We start from the raw sequence: 26,043 nt of genomic DNA, 5'->3' as shown, positions 1-26,043 counted from the left end.
TAAAAGTACATCTAATTATTGTATTTTACATTAGCATTCCATCTTATTTAATTTAAGTATAACCTTAAATATAATTTCTCATGAAACATTTCAGGTCATTTTTGCTCTTCAGCCATGTCCAAAATGAGGTTCAAGATATCCAGTTACACATGTTAATTGACCTAAAATTATTTTTCATAACCCAAAACATTTGATTCCTTGATAGATCACAAAACATAGGAAAGAAGTGATCTAAACTCTGCAGCCATATTCCTTACTTCCTGCATCTTTTGGTTTTTCGTGAAACATCTATTACCAGAAGTTTCCAGAACCAAAACCATTCTGAGCTCCCTTTCAGTTGAACAAAATAGTTCAGATTGCAAAAAAGAAAATAATCAGGTTAATGAAACTGGTGGAAGGAAAGTGTTCTTTTGCATCTGATGTCAGGGTTAGGAATAGTAAAAATTATGTCAAAAATGTCTTTAGATAAATTCTGGAAAACCTTTTCCCTTCTAACTACCAGAAATCTGACTAATAAAGAAGAGGGAGATACCAGTTCTTTCTCAGGATTGGATGACAGACATCTCAGGGAATTTCCCTAAGTCAACACTGTCTTTTAACCCAATCTGAAACTTTCTGACATTATCCAACATAGATTTTAGTGACAATACTGCCAACACCTTAAAATCACCTTACACGTCTGAGTGGCAGCAAGTATCTTCATTTCACACACTAGGGCCTGGTCTGATTGGAGAAGGGACCCAAATACCATTGTCTATAAATCATTCTAGTTGTAGAGAAATAATCAATTACTACAGAAATTACTCCATATTTTAATATTACATTGGCATGAAAGAAAGCCTTTGAGAACATTTAATGACAAATTTTACTCCTTACCTAAAAACACCTCCTCAATGTGCCACTAATCTTGGACAAGTCACTTAACCTCTCTGAAATTTCATTAAATTTATCATTTTCAAATATTTTTAAAGCAGCACAACTCAAATATGCTAAATGTGTAAAACAGGTATTATGGGAGATTTTTTCTGCTTGAGGACAGAGATTCCAAGTTATCTGCTGCCCACTCTCTGACTCCCTGTAATGGACCTCTTAGTCTCCCTATGGAAGACCTGCTTCATATTATTCAGAAACCACTGGACTAAGTAGTAAAATTGTTGATGTCAGAGAACCAAAGAGGATCATTTCCAGTAAAGACAAGAACAGGAATAGAAGCACATATATTGGAGAGTAAAATGCAGAATTAAGGCAGGTACCCCAGAAAGAACTTTAATCTACTTAATGAAAAAAGAAGAACAATTGAGTTGCATTTTGTTTTTGTTTTGTAGTTTTTGTTTATTTGTTTGTTTGGCCTTGACATTAATGGAGATAATTTTGAGCATCAGATGTAGAAGGAGTTGGAATAAGAACCTAGGAAGGAGAGTAAATTCTTCAGCAAGGCAGATAAGCAAGGCTTCTGAAAGGCAGGCTGGATGGAAAAGAGAAATAGGGAAGGCTTTGGCTTTGAGGAGTAAAGGAGAAAACTCCATGCCCCTTCCACTACAGGACCCTGTCTTCTTGGTCTAGCAGAGATTAAATTAATTCCTCAGAAAGGAAGAGGTGTAAGATAGGGACAGAGTTGAAGAAGGAAGAATGGTCAGGGGTGTCAATGAAGAGTAGACCTAATAGGCTAAAAATGCCTCGGACCACAACAGAGCTGTGGGTGACAAAGCAGGCATTTATAATGGGCCCGACAAACAAAACCAATCAAAATGGAAAAGAAAATAATAAAGAATTGTATATTGTTTAATAGAAATTTTTAATTCTTGGGCCTGGTACGACTTCTTAGGAGCATTTTCATGAAAATTTGATTTCCTTTCCTTCCATGACTCTTTTCCAGCTCCTCTGTTAATCTGTCCGTGTAGCCTCTGCTAACTCTAACTATCGACCTCAACTAATTACTACTTACAACTACTACTTCCTATTAGCACACACCTACTCCTTCCTACCTATTAGCACTTATATGTGCATCCACACTCTAACTCTACTACTTTAAAAATGTTGTTGCTACTATTCTCTATGCTTATTTAAATGACTTCACGTGTGCCAAATGTTCACATTCTTTCATGGACTGTTTTGATAGACCACAGTGAAATGTAATGACAAGCTCTTTTAGTTCAGTTCAGCAACTCAGGTAAAGAAACAATCTTTGTAACATTGAATCCCATCAAAAAAATAAAGCAAGATTTACGAAATGGCACAGCTTATTTTCAGCACATTATTTTTAATTGCACATTATCTTTTTCTAATGATTTTTTGACATACTGAAGTTGATAAATACCATCAATAAAAAACTTTGATTAGTCATAGAACTATAAATAAATTGATTTTTTTATTTTTAAATTATGTTTATTCTATTACAATTGTCTCAATTTTTCCCCCTTTGCCCTCCTCTACCCAGCCCACCCTGCCCCCCTCTCCCACAGTCAGTGTCCATGTTCTGTTGTCCATGGGTCATTCGTACATGTTCTTTGACTTGTCCCTTCTCCTTCTTTCCACCATTGTCCTCCTTCCCCATCCCCTCTGGTCACTTTCCGTCTGCTCCGTGATTCTATGCCTGTGGTTCATTTTGTGGCATAGATTCCAGTTATAGGTGAGATCATATGGTATTTGTCCTTCACCGACTGGCTTATTTCACTTAGCTTAATATTCTCCAGTTCCATCCATGTTGTTGCAAAAGGTAGGAGTTCCTTCTTTCTTTCTTCCTTTTTTTTTAATGCAGATTGATCTTATTTTTTTACTTTTTAAATTTCAAAATCCATTATAAAATATTTAAAAATTTAAATCCATTATGAAGTCCCAGCAATTAAAATATGACACCTGTACAGAAATAATGAAGTAGATCAATGAAATAAAATGAGCACTCTAGAAACAAACATATGTATCTCTCTAACAATGTAATATATGATTAAATTGATATTTCAAATCAATGGGGAAAACAAGGCTTATTCAACAAATAAGGTGCATGGACAAATATTACTTGAAATAAAACAAATATAGAGCCCTATTTCACATATTATACAAAAAATATTCAGGTGAGTTAAAAAGCAATATGTAAAATTGAAGGAGTTTTAGGAGAAAATACAAAATAATATTTTTCTTACCCTGAAGTAAAATATTCAAATCCAGAAGCTATAAAGTAAAATATTGACAATATGACTATGTTAAACATTTAAAACTATATAGTAAAATACATATAAAAAAGTTAAAGGACAAGTAATAGAACAGGAAAGTATTTGCAACACATCTAAAAAAGGGTTAATAGTTGTTTAGTGTTTTTTAGGGAAAAAAATCTACAAACATTTAATCAAAAAATGGATAAAGAATACCAAAAAGTTATTTAAAGCTTTTTAAAAATAATAGAAATAGGCAAAAAAATATACAAAAACAGGTTTAGTTTCAACAAATTGTAAAGTAACAACTAAAATAACACATCATTTTCACAATCAGATTAATAAGTATTAAAAAGTATTGGTAATATCAACTATCGGTGACTGTGAAAGGAACTGGGTATTCATAGACTCTTTTTCTTCATCTTCTTAAAGCGGTCCCTTTAGCATATTTTGCAATGCTGGTTTGGTGGAGGTGTATTCTTTTAGCCTTCTTTTGTCTGGGAAAACTCTTATTTTGCCTTCCATTTTAATTGAGAGCCTTGCTGGGTAGGGCAGTCTTGGTTGCAGGCCTTTGCTTTTCATGACTTGGAATATTTCTTGCTATTCCCTTCTGGCTTGTAGTGTTTCTGTTGAGAAGTCAGGTGCTAGCCATATTGGGGCTCCCTTATATGTTACTACCTCTTTCTCCCTTGCTTGCTTTAGAATTCTCTGTTTGTCTTTGATATTTGCCATTTTAATGATGATGTGTCTTGGAATGGACCTCATTGGGTTCCTATTAATGGGACCCTCTGTGCTTCCTGGACTTGTGTGACTCTTTATCTCCTCAAATTAGGGAAGTTTTCCATCATTACTTTTTTCAAACAGGTTCTCTATCCCTTGCTCCTCTTCTTCTCTTTCTGGTATTCCTATTATATGGATATTATTATGTTTCAGGTTGTCCTGCATTTCCCTAAATGCCTCTTCATTCTTTTTGAGTCTTTTTTCATTTTCTTGCTCTTTCTGGGAGCTTTTTTCTACCTTGTCCTCCAGCTCGATGATTTGATCCTCAGCTTCATCTAGCCTGCTTTTGATTCCTTCTACTGTGTTCTTCAATTCAGAAATTGTATTCTTCATTTCCTAGTGTGTCTTATTGATAATTTCTATGTCCCTTTTTCATGCTGATATAGTTTGCAGTAAGTTTCTCGTAGTTTCCCTGTAGTTTTTTGTAACTCTCTCTGAGCTCACTGGGCTCATTGACTTCTTTAGAACCGTTGTTTGAAACTCAATATCTGATAGTTTACTTGCTTCTCTTTCATTTAGTTCTCTTTGTGGAGATTCCTCCTTTCCCTTCAACTGGGCGGGGGGGTGTTTCTTTGCCTTCCCACTATTTGTGAGACTCTTCTTTTTTGCTTCTGCTTCTTAAATTGATCTGTCTTGATTTACTGACTTTGTGGTGTGAACTTCTATGGTAGGAGGCCCTGTTTTTTCTTTCTGGATCGGCCTCTGATGATGTCACATGTTGACTCTGTCTGACCTTTGGCAGTCTGTTTGAGACTTCCAGGAATCTACTGTTTGTGGCTGTCTTCTTCAGTTAATCTAGTCACTCTACCCTCAGCAGACTGGCATAGACACTACAAGGGCGGGGCAGAGTCCCTCTTCAGGGCAGGGCTATTGGGTCCTCTTACGCTGCTTGCTGCTTAGACGAGTGGTCTGTTTGAGCAAGATGGCAACTGCCATATGGAGGATGAGTCAGCACCAAGATCCCACTGGCCATTTTCTCAGTTCTCTCCCCAAAGCCTCCTTCCCTAGTCTCTCCTCAGATGTCTCCAGCCCACTCTGCCCCTGCCCTATCCTGAGACCAGGGTAAGTGGCTGCAAATAAAAATTTATGTGTTGGCCCTTTAAATGGCTCTTTGTGTCTCCAGCCACCTGTCTCTGGCAGAGAGCAACCCTACCGCTTTTTGCAGCTGGCTATTATCTGTACTTTTTGGGCTCTGGTGCTGTAGGCTGGGGATCCCTGCTTATGGTTTAGACCCTGCTCATCTCAGGGGAATCCAACTGGCCTTTTCAATATCCATCTGGTGCTGCCGCCCATGGATGCCCCGCCCGCCTTCTCAAGTCTCTACCACACTCCTTACCAGACAGGCTGTGATAAAGCTGATTCTTCTGTCTGTCTGAGGTTATAAGGCTCCTGTCTCACTATTGTTCAGTTGTTTGTTCCAGGTGATTTCTCCACAGTTTAGTTGTTATTCCAGATTGGTCCTGGGAGGAAGTCAGTGTGACTTCTACTCACTCCTCTGTCATCTTGATTGTCTATAAATAAAATGATTTAAAATGTGGTGCCTTCATATCTGACTACTCCACCACTGGGCAAGGACTGTTTCTCTAAGAATTCTTCAGAAAATAAAATCACTCACTTCTAAAGATATCAGCAACATAATACTATCTTTGCATAGGTCAGCCTGTACAATTTAATTCATATTTATGGTTTGGCCAGTAATATTCTAACAAAAAAGCATAGGTTCAATATTAATAGTCAAGTTGCCAAAAGCATTGAAAATATTGCCTAAGTTGGAAGACACATGCCCACTCTCTACACTGAGGTCCAAATGGCCCCACAGGGAAATCCATGCATTTAGAAAGGGGGCATGGAGACTAGCAAAAACCTGCATTTAAATGATAATGACCCTTAGGACTGGTGACATCTTTTAGTTTTCTGTAAAAAATACCTAGTTATCATTTAGAAGTTGAATTAAAATAATAGTCATCTACAATGCACTTTAAAAGGTATTTTCATCTTCATGTTGATTAGTTGATAGGGACTGTCTGGCTCTGCAGAAACTAGATAGGTGCTAAAATTTTGCTCTAGCAAGATATCTACTATTAACATATACACTTGCGTACTCTAGCCAGTGCCTAACAACAGGTGCTTTAAAAAGGGCAAAGCACATGTGTTTTCTATTTTTTGCCAAGGCTATTTACCCTAAAGTCTCAAAAATACTGCAGAGAACAATCAATACGAACTAGAGCCCCCTGACATGAATAATATCAAGCATAAGACAAGCATCTGGTATTGTCAGGTCACATATGATATGTGCTCAGTCGTGTCCAACAAATGATGATGGTCACTTCATCCTGGTCTCCAACCATTATCAAGAAAGACATATTTACAGGTGGCACCACACTGCTTCCTTGCAAAGTGAGTTCAACAACAGTGGGATCTGATCTTTAGTGGTTCCTGAACCAAGAAAAATAATGACAGCATGGCTTGGGGCTTTAAACAAGAAAAACAGTCATTTCAGGAACATCATGCTGAAGCAATAAACACACTTCTGTGCTTCAGTTTCTCTATTTATTAATGTTCCTCTTACAGTAGTATAAAGGTGGAAATGATGTCTCAAATTGTTTTTTAACTCTTTAAAATAATGACACTTTTTCATCAGGAATCTAGGGTGCAATTTCTTTTGCTGAGGAATGTGATGTGTTTCCAAACATTGCCTTTGAAGTGAGAGGAGCAAAGGAGTAATTCAAAGTCAATTCATTTTAAGATCATTTGACATTCAACACAGGTTTAGCCAATAATAAAAATTTAGAGGAAGATATCAGTTTTAAAATATTCTGTGGAAATACGACTTTACATCCATTTAAATTCTAATATTAGGGGAACCCAGCATTTATCAAACCTAATGGAATAAAACCATCCACAATTTCTCAAAAAAAGTCCAATATTTGTGTGTGTGTAAGAATTGTCTGAGACATTCCCAATGGCCTGGGAGTTTACATCTAAAATGGAAATGGAAATGTTCCACTCAATATGTCTGATTGTTTAAGTCATTTTTAAGGGTGAAAATAAGCACAGTAGTTTACCTATCCCTATTAATCATATAGTCTTAGGCAGAAGTACTCAGGAAAACTACATATGCTTATTTGTTTTTCTTGATTTAGACATTGCTATCTATGGGGATGAGTGTGGATGCAAAAGATGTATAGTCCATACCTCTTTCATTACAAGATATTCCTAAAGAACCTCTTTTTGTTTGTATCATTGGCTCCTAGTGGTCAAGTGTGCCACACCCAACAGAATTTTATACCTAGTCTAGGAACTATATGATTAGAATCTATCTTATTTAGGGTCCAGCACTTTAGATGGTGCATGTTAATACCCCAGAGATGTGCTAAATTATTTACATATATCCTATAGTATATCTTTGCCACTTTCCTGGTAATAATTTTAGGTCAGAACGGTCTACAACATACACCATACTGAAACATAGCCAGTAGATATCACTAGATTGTCCAAACAATTTTGAATGGTACTAGCTGATTTCAATAAAAATAGCTTTACTGTTAAGACTAATACTTTTAAATATCATTGCTTTTTTTAAACAAATCTTACTTGGTTGTAGGGTTTTTAATATTTTGTTTTTATTGACTAGTAAATTATTTAAAATTTGCATCTATTTTATGATATCGGTCTACCATTATATGCTCTTTAAATGTTAGAAAGCATCTTTAAACCCTGTGGTCCTAGTATTTTTATGTTAAGTAGCATGATACTTCTAACTTTGTTCTTCTTTCTCAAGATTGCTGTGGCTATCAGGTCTTTTGTAGTTCCATATGAATTTTTGGATTATTTCTTCTAGTTCTTACAGGAATTGCATTGCATCTATAGATTGCTTTGGGTAGTATGGATATTTTAACAATGTTAATTCTTGCTATCCATGAGCATGGTATATGCTTCCATTTATTTGTGTCTTTTTATTTTTTTATTATATTTTATTGATCATGCTATTACAGTTGTCTCAATTTTCCTTTTTGCTCCCCTCCACCCAGCACCGCACACTTCCTCAGGCAATCCCCATACCATTGTTCATGCCCATGGGTCATGCACAGAAGTTCTTCAGCTTCTCCATGCCTTATACAGTACTTTGCATCCCCATGACTATTCTGTAACTACCAATTTGTGCTTCTTAATCCCTTCATCTTTCCACCTAGTCCTCTAATCTCTCCTCCCATCTGGCTGCCATGAAACCGTTCTCCACATCTATGATTCTGTTTCTGTTCTGCTTCTTTGTTTAGTTTGTATTTTTAGCTTCAATTGTTGATATATATGTTTCTATTGCCATTGTTAGTAGTTTTGATCTTCTTTTTCTTAAATAAGACCTTTAACATTTCATATAATAATGGTTTGGTGATGATGAGCTCCTTTAGTTTTTTTCTTGTCTGGGAAGCTCTTTATCTGCCCTTCAATTCTAAATGATATCTTTGCTGGATAGGGCAATTTGGCTGTATGTCTTTGCTTTTCATCACCTTGAGTATTCCTTGATAATACCTTCTAGCCTGCAAAGTTTCTTTTGAGAAATCAGCTGACAGTCTTATGGGAACTCCCTTGTGGGTAACTTTCTGCTTTTCTCTTGCTGCTTTTAAGAGTCTCTCTTCACCTTTGTCTTTGATTATGATTATGACATTATACCTTTGACATTTTGATTATGATGTGTCTTGGTGTGGGCCTCTTTGTGTCCATCTTGTTAGGGACTCTCTGTGCTTCCTGGACATATATGTTTATTCCTTCACAAAAGAAAGGAAGTTTCCTTTCATTATTTTTTCAAATAGATTTTCAATTTATTGCACTTCCTCTTCTCCTATGGCGCAAATGTTGGTATGCTTGAAGTTGTCCCAGAGGCTCCATATACTATCCTCATTTTCTTGGATTCTTTTTTCTTCTTGCTGTTCTGGTTGGTTGTTTTTTTGTTTCCTTATGTTCCAAATCATTGATTTGAGTTGTGGCTTTATCCACTCTACTGCTGATTCCCTGTAAATTGATCTTTATTTCAATTATTATTTCCTTTGTTTCTCACTGGATCTTTTTTATGCTGTTGCGGCCCTTACTAAGTTCCTTGAGCTTTCTTACAACCAGTGCTATAACTCTACATCTGAAATATTGCTTATCTCTATTTTGTTTAGTTGTTCTTCTAGAGTTTTGTTCTGTTCTTTTATTTGGGCCATGCTTCTTTATCTCTCCATTTTGGCAGCCTTTTTGTGTGTTTTTTCTATGTATTACATACAGCTGTTATGACTCCCCTACTTTGTGACATGGCCTAATGCAGTACATCCCCTGTGGTGTCCATGTCATAGCCTCCCCTATCACCCATGCTGCGTACTCAAGATGTGCCCTTTGTGTGGCTGAGTACACTCTTCTCATATAGTTGAGCCTTGGTTGCTGTTGGCAGGTTAATGGGAAGAATTTACCCAGGCCAGTTGTAAGGATTGGTTGTGACCATTGACCACAAACCTCCACCCCCCAGGTAGTATCAGTTGTGGAAGGACAGGGTGCTGGTGCTCTGATTTGGTCTATAGCTGTCCACTGGTTTACAGTTGTTCATATGAAAAAATAGTACAATAATTAATAAGTTATAATACAAGAAAAAACTCTGTGTTTTGTGTACTCACAACTTGTGTAAACCTACTTTTGCCCCACACTGTATTGTGAATATTTAACTGCTTTTGGAAACTCTTATCTGTCAGCTTCCAGGTAAAATTTGAATAAGGAAATAAGTTTCTCTACTGCAGCCTTTATCTTTCTTTAATCACATGGAGGTGGGGCCAGGAGCATGGAAACTAATCTCATAGGAACAAGAAACCCTAAACTGCTGGTTGGAGAAGAGAATCATGGGTTTGAGACTGTCAGTCACCTTTCTTACCCACAGGATATTTAGTTACTGTGAAAAAACAAAATCATATTAAAAATGATTATAAAAGAACTATTCCCAGAGTAAAATTTAATATAAAGCAAGCCTCACCTTGAAGGGTGATATAATAGTGTCACATAAAAAAAAAGAAAAACCTTTATTAATTATGATAGTGTTCTACTCAGAATCCACTGACTGAAGCCCAAGATACATTTCTCTAATTATAATCTATCATAGATCTGGGCCAAACTTCTTTTTCAATTAAGCCCCATTATATAATATAGATGGTATAATTGTTTTATTAGCATAAACATATGTTTAAATTTAAAGATTTATTTATTAAAAAGTTAAACTAATGTCATTTTGATGAGCACAGGCATATCAAATCAGAAGTTGCAAGACTCACAACTTCAGCATCCATTCACTTCTAAATTTTATATTTATTGCTCAGTTTAGAGAAAATTTGAATTTATATACAACATAATTGCAAATATTAATAATATTGTATCCCCTTGTCAGCCTGTCAGCATATGTACACTTGAGGGAAGTTTAACATAAAGTTAAAGGCTTTTGAATTAATGTTTGATCATGTTTGCTAAATGCTTGCTATGGAATAGTTCATTACCTCCATTTTTACTTTTTGTGTGATTTCTGCAAATAGTTTTACTTTGATTTAATAATGTTATCTTGTTTTGTAGTTGTTGGCTAATTCTTGTTTGAATGTCCTTAAACTTTGGGTTCTGAGCTTTGGAGTTGATTTAACAATCACAGAAAACATTTCATACTCATGTAAAAGAACAAATGTCTCATTCATGTGAGAGTCCTAAATATTTTATCTACATAAATTCAAGTAAAGAGAAATTAACCTTACATGTATAAAATATTCAAGTGACCTACTCATAATAAAGGCATGGGATTTTTATAAATCTTGAAAAAATTTTCTGATACTTCAGACACTTTTAAAAATCTGCCCACATAGCAGTCAATATTAGAAAGGTGAAATTGAAAGTTTTCACTCACCTTAATTTAACTGTTACCTCGAGGGTTCATTTAAACAGCTATTATATTATAAACATACATCACAAATACCCAAAGTTGGCACGTGTAGGAACTTCTGGTTAAACCTTTCTTTTTTTAAAATCTGGACATTTAGAGAAAGGCTTGAAGGCAGGTAAATTTTCAGTATGCTTTGTTCACTCTTGTGCTCTCATACCTAGCACAGTGTCTGATATATAGGTAGATAATAAATATTTGCTAAAAGAATAAGGACTGCTTTTTCCAGTGCAGGCCATGAAGCTGATTCTGGGTAATGCTCCAGCTCCAAGGTCTTTGGACTCAGACTCAGTCAATAAAACAATGGATCTAGATGCACAGTGAAAGATGCTTTGTTCCCTCAGAATTTCAGAATGTGACAAACAAGAAGCTTGTGTAGACAGTAGTAGACATGATTATAACAGTCGTTAGACCAGATTGTGTCCTGGTTTGTACTTGACATGGCTACTCTTTGCAGCCTGATCTGCTTGACATGGTAAAATGCCAATATCTGAGTACTACTTGAGGAAGTTCCAAATCAGGTAATTTAGCAGAAGAACTAAACCTCATCAAAAAAAGTACAATGGGTAGGAAGAAAGAAAGGCCGCACAGCTGGGACCAATGGAATGGGGTGCCTTAGATAATATTTACTTAAACCTTCCTTTTTTTCCCATTCTTTCTCAATGTTCTTTTACCTCTATCTCACTGCAGCTCTGTTTCTTTTAACTCTCCTTTCAAAAGTACTTTTCCTGAGGCATAACCCAGATTCCAAAGCTGCTAACTTATTTGGGATATCCAAAGTTCTAGACACGTAAGAGATTTAGTTACAGAATACTAACTTCTAGTGAGTTTTACTGGAGTGATTTATGTAACTAACAAGAAAATCAGGTAAGGATTAATACCATAGGGAGATTATTTAATCTAGACAAGCCCGTCATGCCAAGATTTATGAATGTTTCCCTGTTCAAAGGCTTCTCTATGGAATTAAGTGGTGCTTCCAACTTGAGGTCATTCTTTCCAATGGGTGTCACTTCTAATAGAGCGACTGTTAGGAGATGGCAATATTTAACAAGGACACTTGAGAAGAGAACGACGCTGAAAAACTTTCCCAAGTTCCTTTTCAGTATTTGTGAGTGATTCTAACACTGGAATTCTAAGAACATACTTGCAAATTGATTTTACTGACTACCTACTTTCAAAAAAGTTGTAATACAACTCACAATGAAACCTAAGTGCAAGTAAGCCAAAGCATTTAACACAAGTCAGAAACAGGGAACAAAATTTAGAGAGATGAAGAGATAAAGAAAAACCCTGTGGAGACAACGGAGCACAAAAATTTTAAACTCTGTTGAGGTAATGGAACACAAACCTTAGCAGGAAATTTCTTATTCACCAGGAAAAAAAGAACATAACACAGTGGATGTTGTGTCTCTCAATTTCGAGCTTAAGAAAACATACCAGTTCTTCAGGAACAATAAATATTTGTGAAGGAAGGGAGGGAGGGAGGGAGAGAGGGAAAAAGAAAGGAAGGAAGGATCAGAAGTGGACTGTCTATTGAACATTTACAATGCATGGGACGACTTACATATGTTATTGCATTTAATTGTGAGCATGACTCTGTCGAGTAGATATTATTAATTATTTTTACAGTAGAATAAACTGAGTCTTTAGAAAAGTAAATTGACCAAAATCACAAATAGAAAGTGATAAAACTAGAACTTCAGTTCATACCTGTCTGATTCCATAGCTCATAAAACACATTCAGAGAAAATATCTCCTCTACCTGTATCACATCTGCATCTTTCAACTGAAAGCATGCATATGCACATGCACACATACACATGCATGATTCTTCCTTCCATACTCCAGCTATACTTAGATAGTATAACTGAGAACTTTCATGAAAATGCCAGATATAGCCACTACAAGCTCAGTATTCTCATTCCAGCTACTGAAATGGAAGCAATACCTCCCCTATATATGTGAAATATAAAATGCCTTTTGTACTTTATTATAGCCCAATCTAAAGAGAAAAATAGGCATATCTAATTTATTTCTTGGTAGCTGTGCTTTACATTTTTATTTGTATGGGGACATCTGAGAGTTATGCTGATGCCACAACAGTGGGCTTCAGCTAGGAAAAATAAATTATATGCCAGTGAGCTGGGGGTTTTTCCCCTACTATAACACTCCCAAATAAAGGGACCTCACTTCATAAAACAGTGTTCAAACCTAGCTTAACTCCGATCTGGCATCACTTGCCAAGAAATCCAAAGTGACAGTTTCAACAGGTAGAAAGGATCAGTAACTTAGAGGGGTGGTTTCCATGAGAGAAGGAAGCTGAGCTGTTGGATCCCAGTGAGAGAAGAGTCTGCAGAAATGGGGAAAGACTAGGCAAGTTACATTTTGAAGAAATCTTCAGTCCAAGGAGAAAATCTGTCAGGAGTCCAGTCACGTAGAAGAAGCCTGAAAGCTACAGTTAAGGAAAGAGATTTCAGGTGAGTCCCCAGGAACTCAGGTGGGTGGAAGAAGGCTCATTTCTTTGAGGTCTGAGCCAGATAACACAGAAACTTCAGCATAAAGTGTGAACTTCTACAGCTGTGCAGAGCTGGGTGAGCAGTGTCTGACAATTGGCATTCTATTGGTAACTTATGACAAATTTCAGTATTGTAAAGGCTCTTATTCTCTGGCAAAGAAACACAGATAGATGAAGTGACTTGCACAAGCATGAACCTGTGGCGAATTCATGACCAAAACTCATATTCTGTGGGTTTTCTTCTGAAGCACTCTCGACCCATTTCAGTGGGTGACTGCAACGTAGGAGACAAGATTGGAAATAGTGGTTGTTGTGTTTCAGATCTCTCGTCGGTCCTTTTGTATCGTAACCACAGTCAGTCTGACCAACTGCATCACACAGTTGTCCTACCGAACCAGGATCCCTGTGGCTGCTTTAATATTTAAAGTAATAATAATTGTAAGTTAACTCAAATATAATCTAATTTGAAGTTCCTCTACAGGTCAAATACATTTAAATTATCTATACAAATAATTCATGGTTACTTTTAGCTATATTGGACAGCAATAGCAAAGTTAACCCAAAAAGGTAGGAAATCCTTAAATTGCATTATTAGGCACTATACAGTGCCTCCTCCCTCTTACCCTCCAAAATATATTTAAATGGATGTATTTTTACTAATAAAGTCAACATGAAAATTAAAATCTATGTATGATACTCAAAATAGCTAAACACAGAGAAGCAAGAGTTGGGTGTCTTTTCCCACTGAATACTGGGAATTGTATAAAATAACATAAAATTGTGTTCCGTTTAAATTGAGTAGCACTTGTCACAAACTATTATTTAATCTTTTCTACAAGTTTTAAATTACTCACTGAATAGGCTGTCAAAATAGTAGCACTGTTAGAAGCTTTATATATGCACTGTAAATTCTTGCACAATTTCCAATTCTGAAAACTAAACTATACTTTTAAAGTATGTTTGCTGTTCTCCTTCTCTTTCTCTATTTTCAGTGCTAATCACAATATTTAGGATTAATAATACGAAGCATAAATATCCTGAGTACTATTAACTGAGGGCACTCTCTGGTATATGACATTTACAAATACAGTGGCTATTTCAGGATCATTACTTTTACTAATTATAACTAAGACACATATACCAGAGATAGCAATCCAAATTGATTTGAGATCCCTTCAAAAAATTGTCATTTTAATTGTACCACCCTTCATTAATTATGTCTTATTAATTGTCACATTGTATTATATCTGTGCACAGTATAATGTTAAATAACATAATGCAGAGAATGAGAAGCAGTGTGAAATGTTGTAGGCATTACATTTTAATGAGACAGCATTTGTGTTGAGTCTGAATGCCTACAGTTAATTTAGAGAACAAGTATTTGAGTTAAAATTCTAACATGTTTAGCAAACCAAGAATTCATTAAGGTAGGCAAGGTAGAAGTATTGTAAGAGCTCATGTGTGACAATTAACAGCACCTGCGGTTCTGTGAGCAAGAAATATACTTTATTTCAGGTGGAAGTATCCTGTGCGCTGTAGTATGAAACTCTTTACTTGTTTTCCTCAGGTCCTCAAGGGTTTCCCAGAATGTTTACAAGCTGACATTTGTCTACATCTCAACCAGACTTTGCTGCAAAACTGCAAAGCCTTTCGGGGGGCAAGTAAAGGTTGCCTCAGAGCTTTGGCAATGAAGTTCAAGACCACCCATGCACCTCCAGGAGACACTCTGGTTCACTGTGGGGATGTCCTCACTGCACTTTATTTCTTATCCAGAGGCTCCATTGAAATCCTCAAAGATGACATTGTGGTAGCTATCCTGGGTGAGTGTTTTAGAACTGGAGGGTGACAAATTCACTTACAAGCTGGTGCAATGTGTAATTTAAAAAGGGGGAAAAAAAGAGTGATCTATTTATTTATTTATAAGTACGATTTAAGACTAATGGGTAATTTTAAAACTTTATTTAAACTCAATTCAAATCAAATTAAGCTCTCAGAAAATATGTTTTCTTGACTCTCATGTTTTCTCTGATGTGTAAACTGTTCCATGACACTCTTCTGTCTTTGGAAGCTCCTTAAATATTGGAGGCCCAATATATGAAAATAGTCAGTATTTTCCTCTTAGAAGATTTTGGAGTCATGCTTGATTCCTTAACACCTTAAATAAGATGTACATATTGTAAGTGTACTGGCTAGCATGTGCCAATGCCCTACCTTGAACCGGGTTTATATTTTGACAAATTTCATCTATTTGCCATGCACTTTTACCCGTTACGTACCATCAAACAGAATTATCTGAGTCATTGTTTTTATAATATAAAGCTATGAATTTGCAGTGAGGATATTATAATTAATAATAAACTGGTTTGGGTACAAAAGAGTGTTAATTATCTGTCCAACTTGTCTCTTCAAAAGTAAAGTTAGTCCGGGAGAACTTGTAAGGTTTCTGTGGAATATTAGAACGGTAGGTTGCTGAAAAGAAGGTCAGTTCTCTCCTACTCCTGAGCCAGTAGGTTTAAACCTCAGACTGCCCATAGCAACACCCACCCGCACCCCTCCATGTTTGCAATCATTTGCACTTTTTTTTCCTGTGGATTAAGTGTAGGTCTGTTTAAGTAACAAGCTTATAATTCAATGATTTTCCTTCATTGATGTTAACATCCAAAAAGACAAGGATGTTGTCTGTTCTTTTCTGTGCAGAACCAGAGTATGGAATTTCATAGGACCCAATGCATGAATGGAGATATTTGAGTGATTTCTATGTGTTTTGATAACTTTACCATAATAACAGCTTTAATTTTTTCCCCAAAATTGACAAGATGCACAATTTGGTTTACAGTACAATAAGCAGACATAAATAAAAACATTCTAAATCACTTAGGAACCACACAATAAAGTTGGATTTTCACCAGATTTGGCCTTTGACAGTTTGCTCTGGGATATTGCAGAGAAGGGGCATGCTTCATTGCATTCCTAATCTTTAAATCAGCCACAGTTAGTTTCTACAGAAAAGTAGCATGTCTTCTTGCTTTAGAAAATAGTAATCTTAGAGTATAGTTAAGGTGTACATGTTGACTGGCTTACTCTTTGCTCATTTAGTCATGTAAGCTAATTAAAATGCAAAGCCCATGCTGAATTTAATTCAGGGATTTTCTTTGATAACACCTTTACTGAAATGTCAAAACTGTAAAAAAAGTAAAGAGATTTTCTTTTCTCTATTTCATTTAAATCTACAACTGAAATCCTCACAAATTATGATTAATTCTATTTTTAAATGCAAGCATTCACTTAATGTATTTACTCTAATATCAATTTTTATTATAAAGATATGGTATCCAATTTCTCCCAAAAATTCATTTTTAAGATAAACCCTTGCTGGTGTGGCTCAGTGGATTGAGCGCCTGCCTGCGAACCAAAGGGTCACCAGTTAGATTCCCAGTCAGGGCACAGACAAGGTCCCCAGCAGGGGGCATGTGAAATGCAACCACACATTGATGTTTCTCTCCCTCTCTTTCTCCCTCCCTCCCCCTTTATCTTTAAAAATAAATAAATAATAAAATAAATAAATAAATAAAATCTTTTAAAAAAATGATAAGAACATTACAGCATTTTTTTTGATTAGTTAGAATTTTAGTGTTTTAAAGTCTTAGATAGTTTCCATGGTTGGGTATATAGACAAGTAGAACTTGTCTAACTAAATAATATTACCAGATCCAAGGAGTGTTTTTCCAAATATGAAAAGAAGCTTCAGGATATATATAAGAAAGTATTATTTTATAGTGCCAGTGAGGATCTTTAAAAGTTGTATAATCAATGATCTATTGGTAGTTATTAAGTCCATATTTCACAGGTACAATTTTTAAATGTCATGACATTCAGAGACAGAAAAATCTAAGTGGCCATGACATTCAGGGAAAATATTGGGGGAAAATTGAACATAAGAAGTGTGTAAAGATTTTGACTGGAGTCAGAATGCATGGGATTTAACCAGATTACTCTCCTCCAACTAAGGTGACCTTGACTTAATCAGTTTAACTCTTTAATCCTCTTTCCATATTAACAAAATTTAGATAATAATTATTAATTCCTTCATGACGTTATATGGGGTATTAAATGAAATTATGCACCTAAGCATTTAACACAGTGCCTGGCACCTACTTAGTCCTCAATGAGCATTTCTTGTCATTGTTATTGTCATCACCCTCACCATTCAACAAGGCCTGGAAAAGCTGGTGGCATGTGGCCAGACTGAGGGGATGGAGAAGGCCTATCAGAATCCAGACACTGAAATAACTCCAGCCTTGGCAAGAACGTGAGGACAAACTTTTAGAATCAAGGCCATGTGGTAAAAAAGCATGACTACATATGCTGAGAAAATATAACTAGATTTATTAAACAATTGGACAAATTCATGAAAGGCAAATCCAATAGTGCTTACTAAAGGAAACAGGGTATGTTCAAATTGTACCCCTCATCCTCTAAGTGTTGAGCGTGTTACAGCACAACCCCATGCTCAGCGTGTCCTGCAGAGACCACCCTGAGATAGAAAGTTCATGAATCTGAATCGTCACAGCCTTTCTCCTGTTTCCAGATTGACAAAGTTAGACCACACCTACTATATGGCAAGAAGTTTTTTTAGTAGTGTGGGGCATAGCCAACTAAAGCATTGTTTGCTGCATTCTAGTTGTTTAGCAAAAAAAGAAAAACAAGAAAATAATAGGAATAATATTAGGACCAGTGCGCTAAGGGCAAATTCCACTCAACAAGCAAACATGATTGAGGTATTCTGCTACTCAAGAGTCTGTTGGCCAGAGGGTTTTACATTTGAAATTTGTAGTTCAGAAATTAGTCAATGTTCTTATCTACTTTCAGGAAAAACAAAGCATTACATTCAGATTTCTTTATTTCCTTTTCTTTTTTCTTGTTTTTAGGGAAAAATGATATATTTGGAGAAATGGTTCATCTTTATGCCAAACCCGGAAAGTCTAATGCCGATGTAAGAGCTCTCACATACTGTGACTTGCATAAGATCCAGAGGGAAGATTTGTTGGAGGTTTTGGATATGTATCCTGAGTTTTCTGATCACTTTCTCACAAACTTGGAGCTGACTTTCAACCTAAGGCATGAGAGCGCAAAGGTATATGTTAACCGTTTGCTTATTTCTTGTATTTTGACATTTTATTTTATTCTCAGATTGTCCAAATACCCCTGAAAGGTCAAGCAAAATATTGTAGCAAAATTTTGCCAATTCTGAGTATCTGGAAGAAAAAGCAAACTTAATATTAAAATTTCTAAATTATAGGGAATTAATTCTAATTTCTTTGAAATATGTTAAATAACTTTAAGTACATCAATTAAAGTTGACATTTTAAGAACTCTTAGGTGATATACTTGATTTTAAAATAGCCTTGGCTTATATTGGATATGTCAACTATTTGTTAGACATTGGTGATTCTAAACTATTGAATATCCCCTAAACAAGTTTATCTTACACAGATGTGAAAATATTCTTTTAGCTATTCTTTACACATACATTAGTTAGCAATGTATTTTTAATAATAATAAAATAATTAAACTTACTCTAGTTTAGGTCCATATTTAACATAATTCCAAATCGCAAAGGTAAAAGTTAATCAGGCTTATACCTGAGTTAAAACTATTGCTACAGAACAAATAACATATGGTATAATAAAAATACATTAAATGATTCTACATACAATTTAACCTAGAATGCATTTTGAAAGTATAGCCCTTATATTCCTCACTCTCCTCCACTGTGAAAATATATCCTTATGATCTACCATTATTTTAAGAATACAGAATTTATGCTGCAGCCCACTATTTATTACTAGATTATTCCTCCATCCTCTCCCCCAAAACCCTATAGTCCCAGCTTCAATTCTAAATACTTTTTTATTGTCAGATATTAACTGTTGGACTTTTGAAACTTGTCCATGTTATTTTAATGCTAACTATATACTCTCTGGAAAAACAGATGCTCAAGTCAATAGTTAGGTAAAAGGTGGTAGATTTAGTTCTTCCTACAGTTACACTCATTCCCAGGTACTGTGAGAAACTTCAAAACTTTAAAAATTTATTTTATTTTTAATTACAGTTTATATCCAGTATTATTTTATGTTACTTTCAGGTAGACAATTACACAATCTGCAAAGCGATCCTCCTGCTAATCCTGGTACCCACCTGGCATCATATATAGTTATTATAATATTATTGACTATATTTGCTATGCTGTACTTTACCTCCCTGTGACTATTTTGAACTTCTTAATCCCCTCACCATTTTCACTGGAGTACTCAACCTGCCTCTTATCTAGCAACCCTTAGTTGTTTTATGTATCTGTGAGTCTATTTCTGTTTGTGTATTTTGTTCTTTATATCCATATATAAGTGAAATCATATGGTATTTATCTTTCTCTGACTTACTTATTTCACTAGCATAATACCCTCTAGGTCAATCCATGTTATTGCAAATAATAAGATTTTATTATTTTTTATGGCTAAGTAATATTCTATTGTGTATATGTACCTCCACTTCTTTATCCATTTGTACATTGATGGACACTTGAGTTGCTTCCATATCTTGCCTATTGTAAACAACTCTACAGTGAACATAGGGGGGCATATATCTCTTTGCATTAGTGTTTTAGATTTCTTCAAACATACACCCAAAAGTATAACTGCTGGGTCATACGGTAGTTTTATTTTTAGTTTTTTGAGGAACCTCCATTCTGTTCTCCATAGCAGCTATACCAATTTGCAATCCCACCAACAGTGCATGAGGGTTCCATTTTCTTCACATCCTCACCAACCTTTGTTGTTTCTTGATTTATTGATGATAGTCACTCTGAGAAATGTGAGATAATATCTTATTGTGGTTTTAATTTGCATTTCTCTGATGATGAGTGGCATTGAGCATCTTTTCATGTCACTTAGCCATCTGTATGTCTTCTTGGAGAAATGTCTTTAAGGCCTTCTTCCCATTTTTAATTGAGTTGTTTATTTATTTAATGTTGAGTTGTATGAGTTTTTTAAATAAATTTTGGATATTAACCCCTTATAGAATGTATCATTAACAAATATATTTTCCCATTCAGTATGTTGTCTTTCCATTTTGTTGATGATTTCCTTTGCTGTGCAAAAATTTTTTAGTTTGACTTTTAAGGTCACCAATGTATGTGAAACACCAGCTCAGCTCAGCTAATTCATTTCAAACCTCTGAAAAGTTAAAAAAATACTTAGATGGTAGATGCTCAAACTATCAATAGTGTTTTTTTAATAATGGTTTTACTTTAGCACTTTATCAAATCCCAGTTTAATGTTATCAAACTTATTCTGATTTTGCTTTGAAAAAAAACAAATATCTACCACAGGTAACTTCTTTACATATAAAATTTAGACAATGACCGAATAAAGAAAACAGGAGTTTCCTTTTGTTTTTATTTAGGAGTTTCCCTTTTCATTTATAAGACTTTTTTTTTCTGGGTGAACAAGAGAAGTGAGGAAGGAGAAATGGGGAGAAAAATAAAGGGTTCAAAGCATAGGGTTTATTGAATTCAACATTATATTTATTGTTGTGAACTTTATTTTTTGTGTTTTTTATTGACTGCATTGTGCCGACATTTGCTAATAAAATTATATAGGGTTCTGGCGTTCAGTTCTATAAAACATCATCTGTATATCATATTATGTGTTCACCACCCCTCCTCAAGTTTCCTCCCATCATTGTTTATGCCCTCTTGACCCTCTTTTAACTCCTCCACCTCCCTTTCTCTCTGGTAATCACCATCTTGTTGTCTGTGTATATGAGTTTGCTTCGGGTTTTTTGCTTTCTTTACCTTTTTCACCCAGCTCCTCAACACCTCTCCCTGTTGACAGCAGTCAGTCTGTTCTCTGTCTATGAGTCTGTTTCTGTTTTGTTTGTTAGTTTATTTTGTTCATTAGATTCCACATATAAGTGAAATCATATGGTACTTGTCTTTTTCTGACTGGCTTATTTCACTTAGCATAATACTCTCCAGGTCCATCCATGCTGCCACAAAGGGTAAGATTTCCTTCTTTTTTACAGCCAAGTAGTATTCCATTGTGTAAATGCACCACCTTCCGATCATTGCCATGTAATTTAAACATCATAGCTAATTATAATTAGTTCACATTTTTCTCTGAAGTAATAAACATTCTGCAAAGTTTTTAAAAGTTATTATTTTTATTTTAACTTTACCAAGTTACATAAAATACATTTCACTTGAAGGAACGTGTTGTCTCTAAATGTTGTCAACATCATTCCCAAACATTTCTGATGAATAACTTCTAAAACTGTAATTTCCCTTCAGATGGTTAAACCTATCAAAATTATTCTATTAATCTACTTTATAATTTAGAGACAATCAATAAGCAAAGCATCTTAGCTGTTTGCCTGCAATCTAATAATTAAGTCTCAAGTGGTTGAAATCATATTAAATATAAAGAGTTTACTGATAATGTATTATGTTCAAATTAAATCATCTTCCATTTTATCTTCATGTTCTATTAACAAAGGCAGACCTCCTACTACGATCACAGTCCATGAATGACTCTGAAGGAGACGCCTGTAAGCTACGAAGAAGGAAATTATCATTTGATAGTGACGGAGAGACAGGTAATTCATTCTATTCATATAGTTGAAATGTAGATCATGTGGTTATTAGCTCTTCTTACTTAATTGTTTGTTATACTTCTGATTTCAAAGGGAAATTTTATTTGGGTTTTAGAAAGGCAAATCCTTTGCTACCTTCAGTAGCTAATGATATGGTTTCTGACACACAGCTTTCAGAGATGTCATTCAACAAAGCCATCTGATGTCTACAAAGACATCACAGATAAAGAAATAGAGTAGATTGGTTTTGTTTTTAAAGAAGCCAATTAATAACAATGGAATAACTATGCCTCAGAGTTCTGAGCCCAGTGTTCTGGAGGGAAGACTCTCCTTGTGGGCCAAGGGCTCAATTACTGCACAATGCTTGCCTGATAGTATTTACTAGTTCTATTTATCCTCAAATCCTCAGACACTTGCCACTTCTTGTCCTCTCTAGGTTTTTCTGTTTTACTCATGCTTACAACAAATACACATTTAACATTTTGTGTTTTTAAAGAGTTACTCCATTTCTGAGAAACAAATTGTGTAAAAGAGGCCTTGCCCTCTGTAGGAAGAGAGATGACACACATTCTATCATTTCAAATATGAATGGTAGGTGCTGGACCTAGATTAAGCACCCCTCAGGGGGAACCCAAATGAGGGTACACATAATTGTGCCTGGTGAGATGGGAGAAGGCTTTCCTTCAGAAGCCTCCATTCTTGCCCCATGCTGATCCAACAAACAGTCTAGTCTTCACCTTATTTGGCCTCTCAGCAGAATCACTGAAAACCAAGTCCCTTCTTCTTGTATATTCTGCTCCTAGTCCATTAATTATTAGAGTTTCTCAAGGCATGGCCCTAGATCCTCTTCTCTTCTTATCCTATACCATTCTCTTTAACTGTGTCATCTTATTTATGTCTACAGTTTTATTATATTCTTACAACAGGAATGCACATAATCACTTAATCCCAGACCATCTAAGCTTTGTCTCATATATCTACCTGTCTATTAAACCATCAAATTGAAATCTCAAAAGCAGCTTAAAGATTTTGTAAACTGAACTCCCAATGTCACCCTGGAAACCTGTCTCTCCATTGGTTGCTAGGTTTCTAAATGACACCATCATCCAATCAATTGCACAAGCCAGATATCTACCTAGGCTCTAACCTTCTCTCAACCTCTCCATCAATTCTGGCAACAAGTCTTATTATTGACACCTCCAATACATCTCTATTTAGCCATCAAACTCGGTCCTTTTTGGTATACTTCTTCCCATCTTCATGGACACAACTCTGAGCCAAATTACCATAATCTGTTACCGGGAATACTGAAATAGCATCCTAACTCACTTTGCCTCTCTCTGATGAATTTTCCAGGCTGGACAACGGGTAAGTTTTTTTCTAAATGCATTTGTGTTTATGTTACCCACATGTTTAAAACCTTTTAAGGTCTTTCCATTTCCTAAAATCTTAATAAGATAGTCAGTTTTATATACTACCGCACTTTCTATCACTACTTAGCATGGCCTTCCATGATCAACTTTTCGCCTTGCAGCATTCCGATTGCATTCTATGTTGATATGCATCATTATTTCATAGATATTTTCTGCCTCCAGATTATAAACCCCATGAAGGTGGTAAATATTTAGTCACCTTTCAGTGCTTGCCACACTGCAAGTGTTCAACAAATTTTTGTTGAAACAATTAATGAATTTAAAAAACAAAATTTAAGTATCTTCCCTTTGATTCTCTTCCTCATTTTGCCTTCTTATTCCAAGTTCTTTTCTTGGCCTTCTTCTCTCTGAATTCTCTCCTTAGGGGAGTTCATCTACTAGCTTCAACTTACTCTGCATTTCAAGTGAACTAAACTACCCTCTCGTTCACGTAAATTGTTTCTGTGTTTTTGCTTATATTATTGATACAGAGAGGTCTGATCAGATTACTGGGGAGGAGGAGGGAGGACCTGTAGGAGGTTGGTAAAGGCCAAGAGAATTATAAAGAGTCTAGGACACGTTTGGCTTAGAAGCTAAATGCATCCAGAGTGCCTGGAATTATGGGCCAGAAGATTTAAAATAAAAAGAGAGCAAAGACTGGTTCTCTGGCTCTTCTTCCTCGAAGATGCCTGCATGATCATGCTGCAGCTGCCTGAATTTCTCAAAGGATGGGAAGGAACTCAGGCACAGCCTAGGATTGGGCTGGCCTGGCAGAGGGTGGCAGAGTTATTCTTCTTAAAGGGGATAAGCTCTGAGGCAGAAGCCTGCCATTCTTCAAAAATTGTGTCATTTTTTAATTTTATGGTGTTTTAGCTTATAAACTAATCCTCAAGAAATAATATATTAAAAACTAACAGGGGGAGAGATAGGGGAACTCAGTTGTTAAAGATTTTAGTCTTAATTGACAGGCTTAAGTGATTAAAGCTGTGACTAATGTGTATAGAAAGCTTTTATTCCAAAATTGTGTAGCTTTTGAATAAAGATTCCTTTCCTTTATCATGAAGCCTTTGCCTCCAGAATTTTGTCTAGAAGGTGGCAGCAGGCAGCAGGACCCCACTTGCTGTTAGGTAACATTATTATATTAATAAGACCTTACCTCCCTGTCCTCAAAGACACATGCATACACAGCCAAAGTACAAAATTTCTCAACCACTGAAATTACATTTTTTGCCAACGTTCACCTCCAATTATATATTCAACATAAACTCATACTTCATTTCTTCAAATGTATAGCCTTTCTTTCTCTTATGAATTCCTGAGGCACTTTCCTCTTGGTTATAGGTGTACATGTCCATTTTTTTTCTACCAAGCTATTCCTTTAGGAAAAAAGTAACTGATAATATTTGTTGAATTGGGATAATTGTTGAATCCTCTGGAAAAATATGGAACAATAAACCACCACAGATAAGTGATAATTTATTTCTGTAATGTCCTTTATTATTTTCTCAGTAACTTTTTCCTTTCTTTTTTCTTTTTTTCCCTTTTTTAGGAAATGCATGTTAATATTATTTTTTTAATTTTTAAATTATTTTATTGTATTTTTTTCACATTGCCTTTTAGTTCCTTTATACCCTTCTTTCCTCAGCAGTCACCACTGTTGTCCACGTCCATCAGTCCTTTTTCCTTTTGACTCAACCCTCCCCCCCAACCTCCCCTCCCCATCTGTCATCCTGCTTTCTATCTGAGTTTGTCCGTCAAGTTTTGCTTCACATATTTAAGTCCTCCTCTGTTGGGTGCATAAATGTCTATAGAGTTATATCCTCTTGTTGGATTGTTCCCTTTATCATTATGTGGTGTCCTTTTTTGCATCTTACTATAGCCTTGGTTTTAAAGTCTATTTTGTAGGCTATAAGTACTGCTACCCCAGCTTTTTTTCTTTCCATGTGTATGCAATATCTATTTCCATCCCTTGACTTTTAGTCTGTGTGTATCTTTCTATCTGAGATGTGTCTTGTTTTCTTATCTATTCAGCTACCCTATGTCATTACATTGGAGCATTGAATCCATTTGCATGTAAGGGGATTATGGATAGATATGTAATTAGTGCCACTTTATTGTTATTTCTTTCTGTTTTATTTTTCTTTCTCCTCTTCCTCCTCCTCCTCCTTCTTTTTCTCCTCCTTCTCCTTCTTCTTCTTCTAGCAAGCCCTTTAATGTTTGTTGTAGTACTAGTTCGGCTTTAACAAACTCCTTTAGCTTTTTCTTGCCTGGGAAGCTCCTTATTTCTCTTTAAATATTAAATGATAGCCTTGCTGGGTAAAATAGCCTTGGTTGTAGGTCCTTGTTTTTCGTCACCTTGAATATTTCACTCCACTCTCTTCTGTTGAAATGTTTCTGTTGCGTAATCAAATGACAGTCTAATTGGTGCTCTCTTGTATGTAACTACCTCCTTTTCTCTTGCAGCCTTTAGGATTCTCTCCTTGCCTTTAAGCCTTGTCATTTTAATTTTGGTGTAAGCCTCTTTGGGTCCAATTTGTTTGGGACTCTGAGCTTCCTGGACTTGTGTGTCTTTTTCCTTTACTATATTAGGGAAGTTTT

At 35.6% G+C, this 26,043-nt stretch overlaps 1 protein-coding gene across 1 annotated transcript in view; it reads left to right on the top strand.

Annotated features, from left to right (window-relative positions):
• KCNH7 (potassium voltage-gated channel subfamily H member 7) overlaps nt 1–26,043 on the top strand; it is a 467,687-nt gene that overhangs the window by 419,172 nt on the left and 22,472 nt on the right. Inside the window, exons 10-12 of the mRNA XM_054562728.1 lie at nt 14,952–15,204; nt 18,313–18,518; nt 21,937–22,036. Coding sequence (XP_054418703.1) covers nt 14,952–15,204; nt 18,313–18,518; nt 21,937–22,036 — 559 coding nt within the window. The remainder of the gene's footprint in view (nt 1–14,951; nt 15,205–18,312; nt 18,519–21,936; nt 22,037–26,043) is intronic.

The sequence above is a fragment of the Pteronotus mesoamericanus genome, unplaced genomic scaffold (genome assembly GCF_021234165.1).
Source record: "Pteronotus mesoamericanus isolate MK-2021 breed Mesoamerican mustached bat unplaced genomic scaffold, CSHL_Meso_final scaffold_651, whole genome shotgun sequence".
NCBI lineage: Eukaryota > Metazoa > Chordata > Mammalia > Chiroptera > Mormoopidae > Pteronotus > Pteronotus mesoamericanus.
This window is presented reverse-complemented; position numbering and strand designations above follow the sequence as displayed.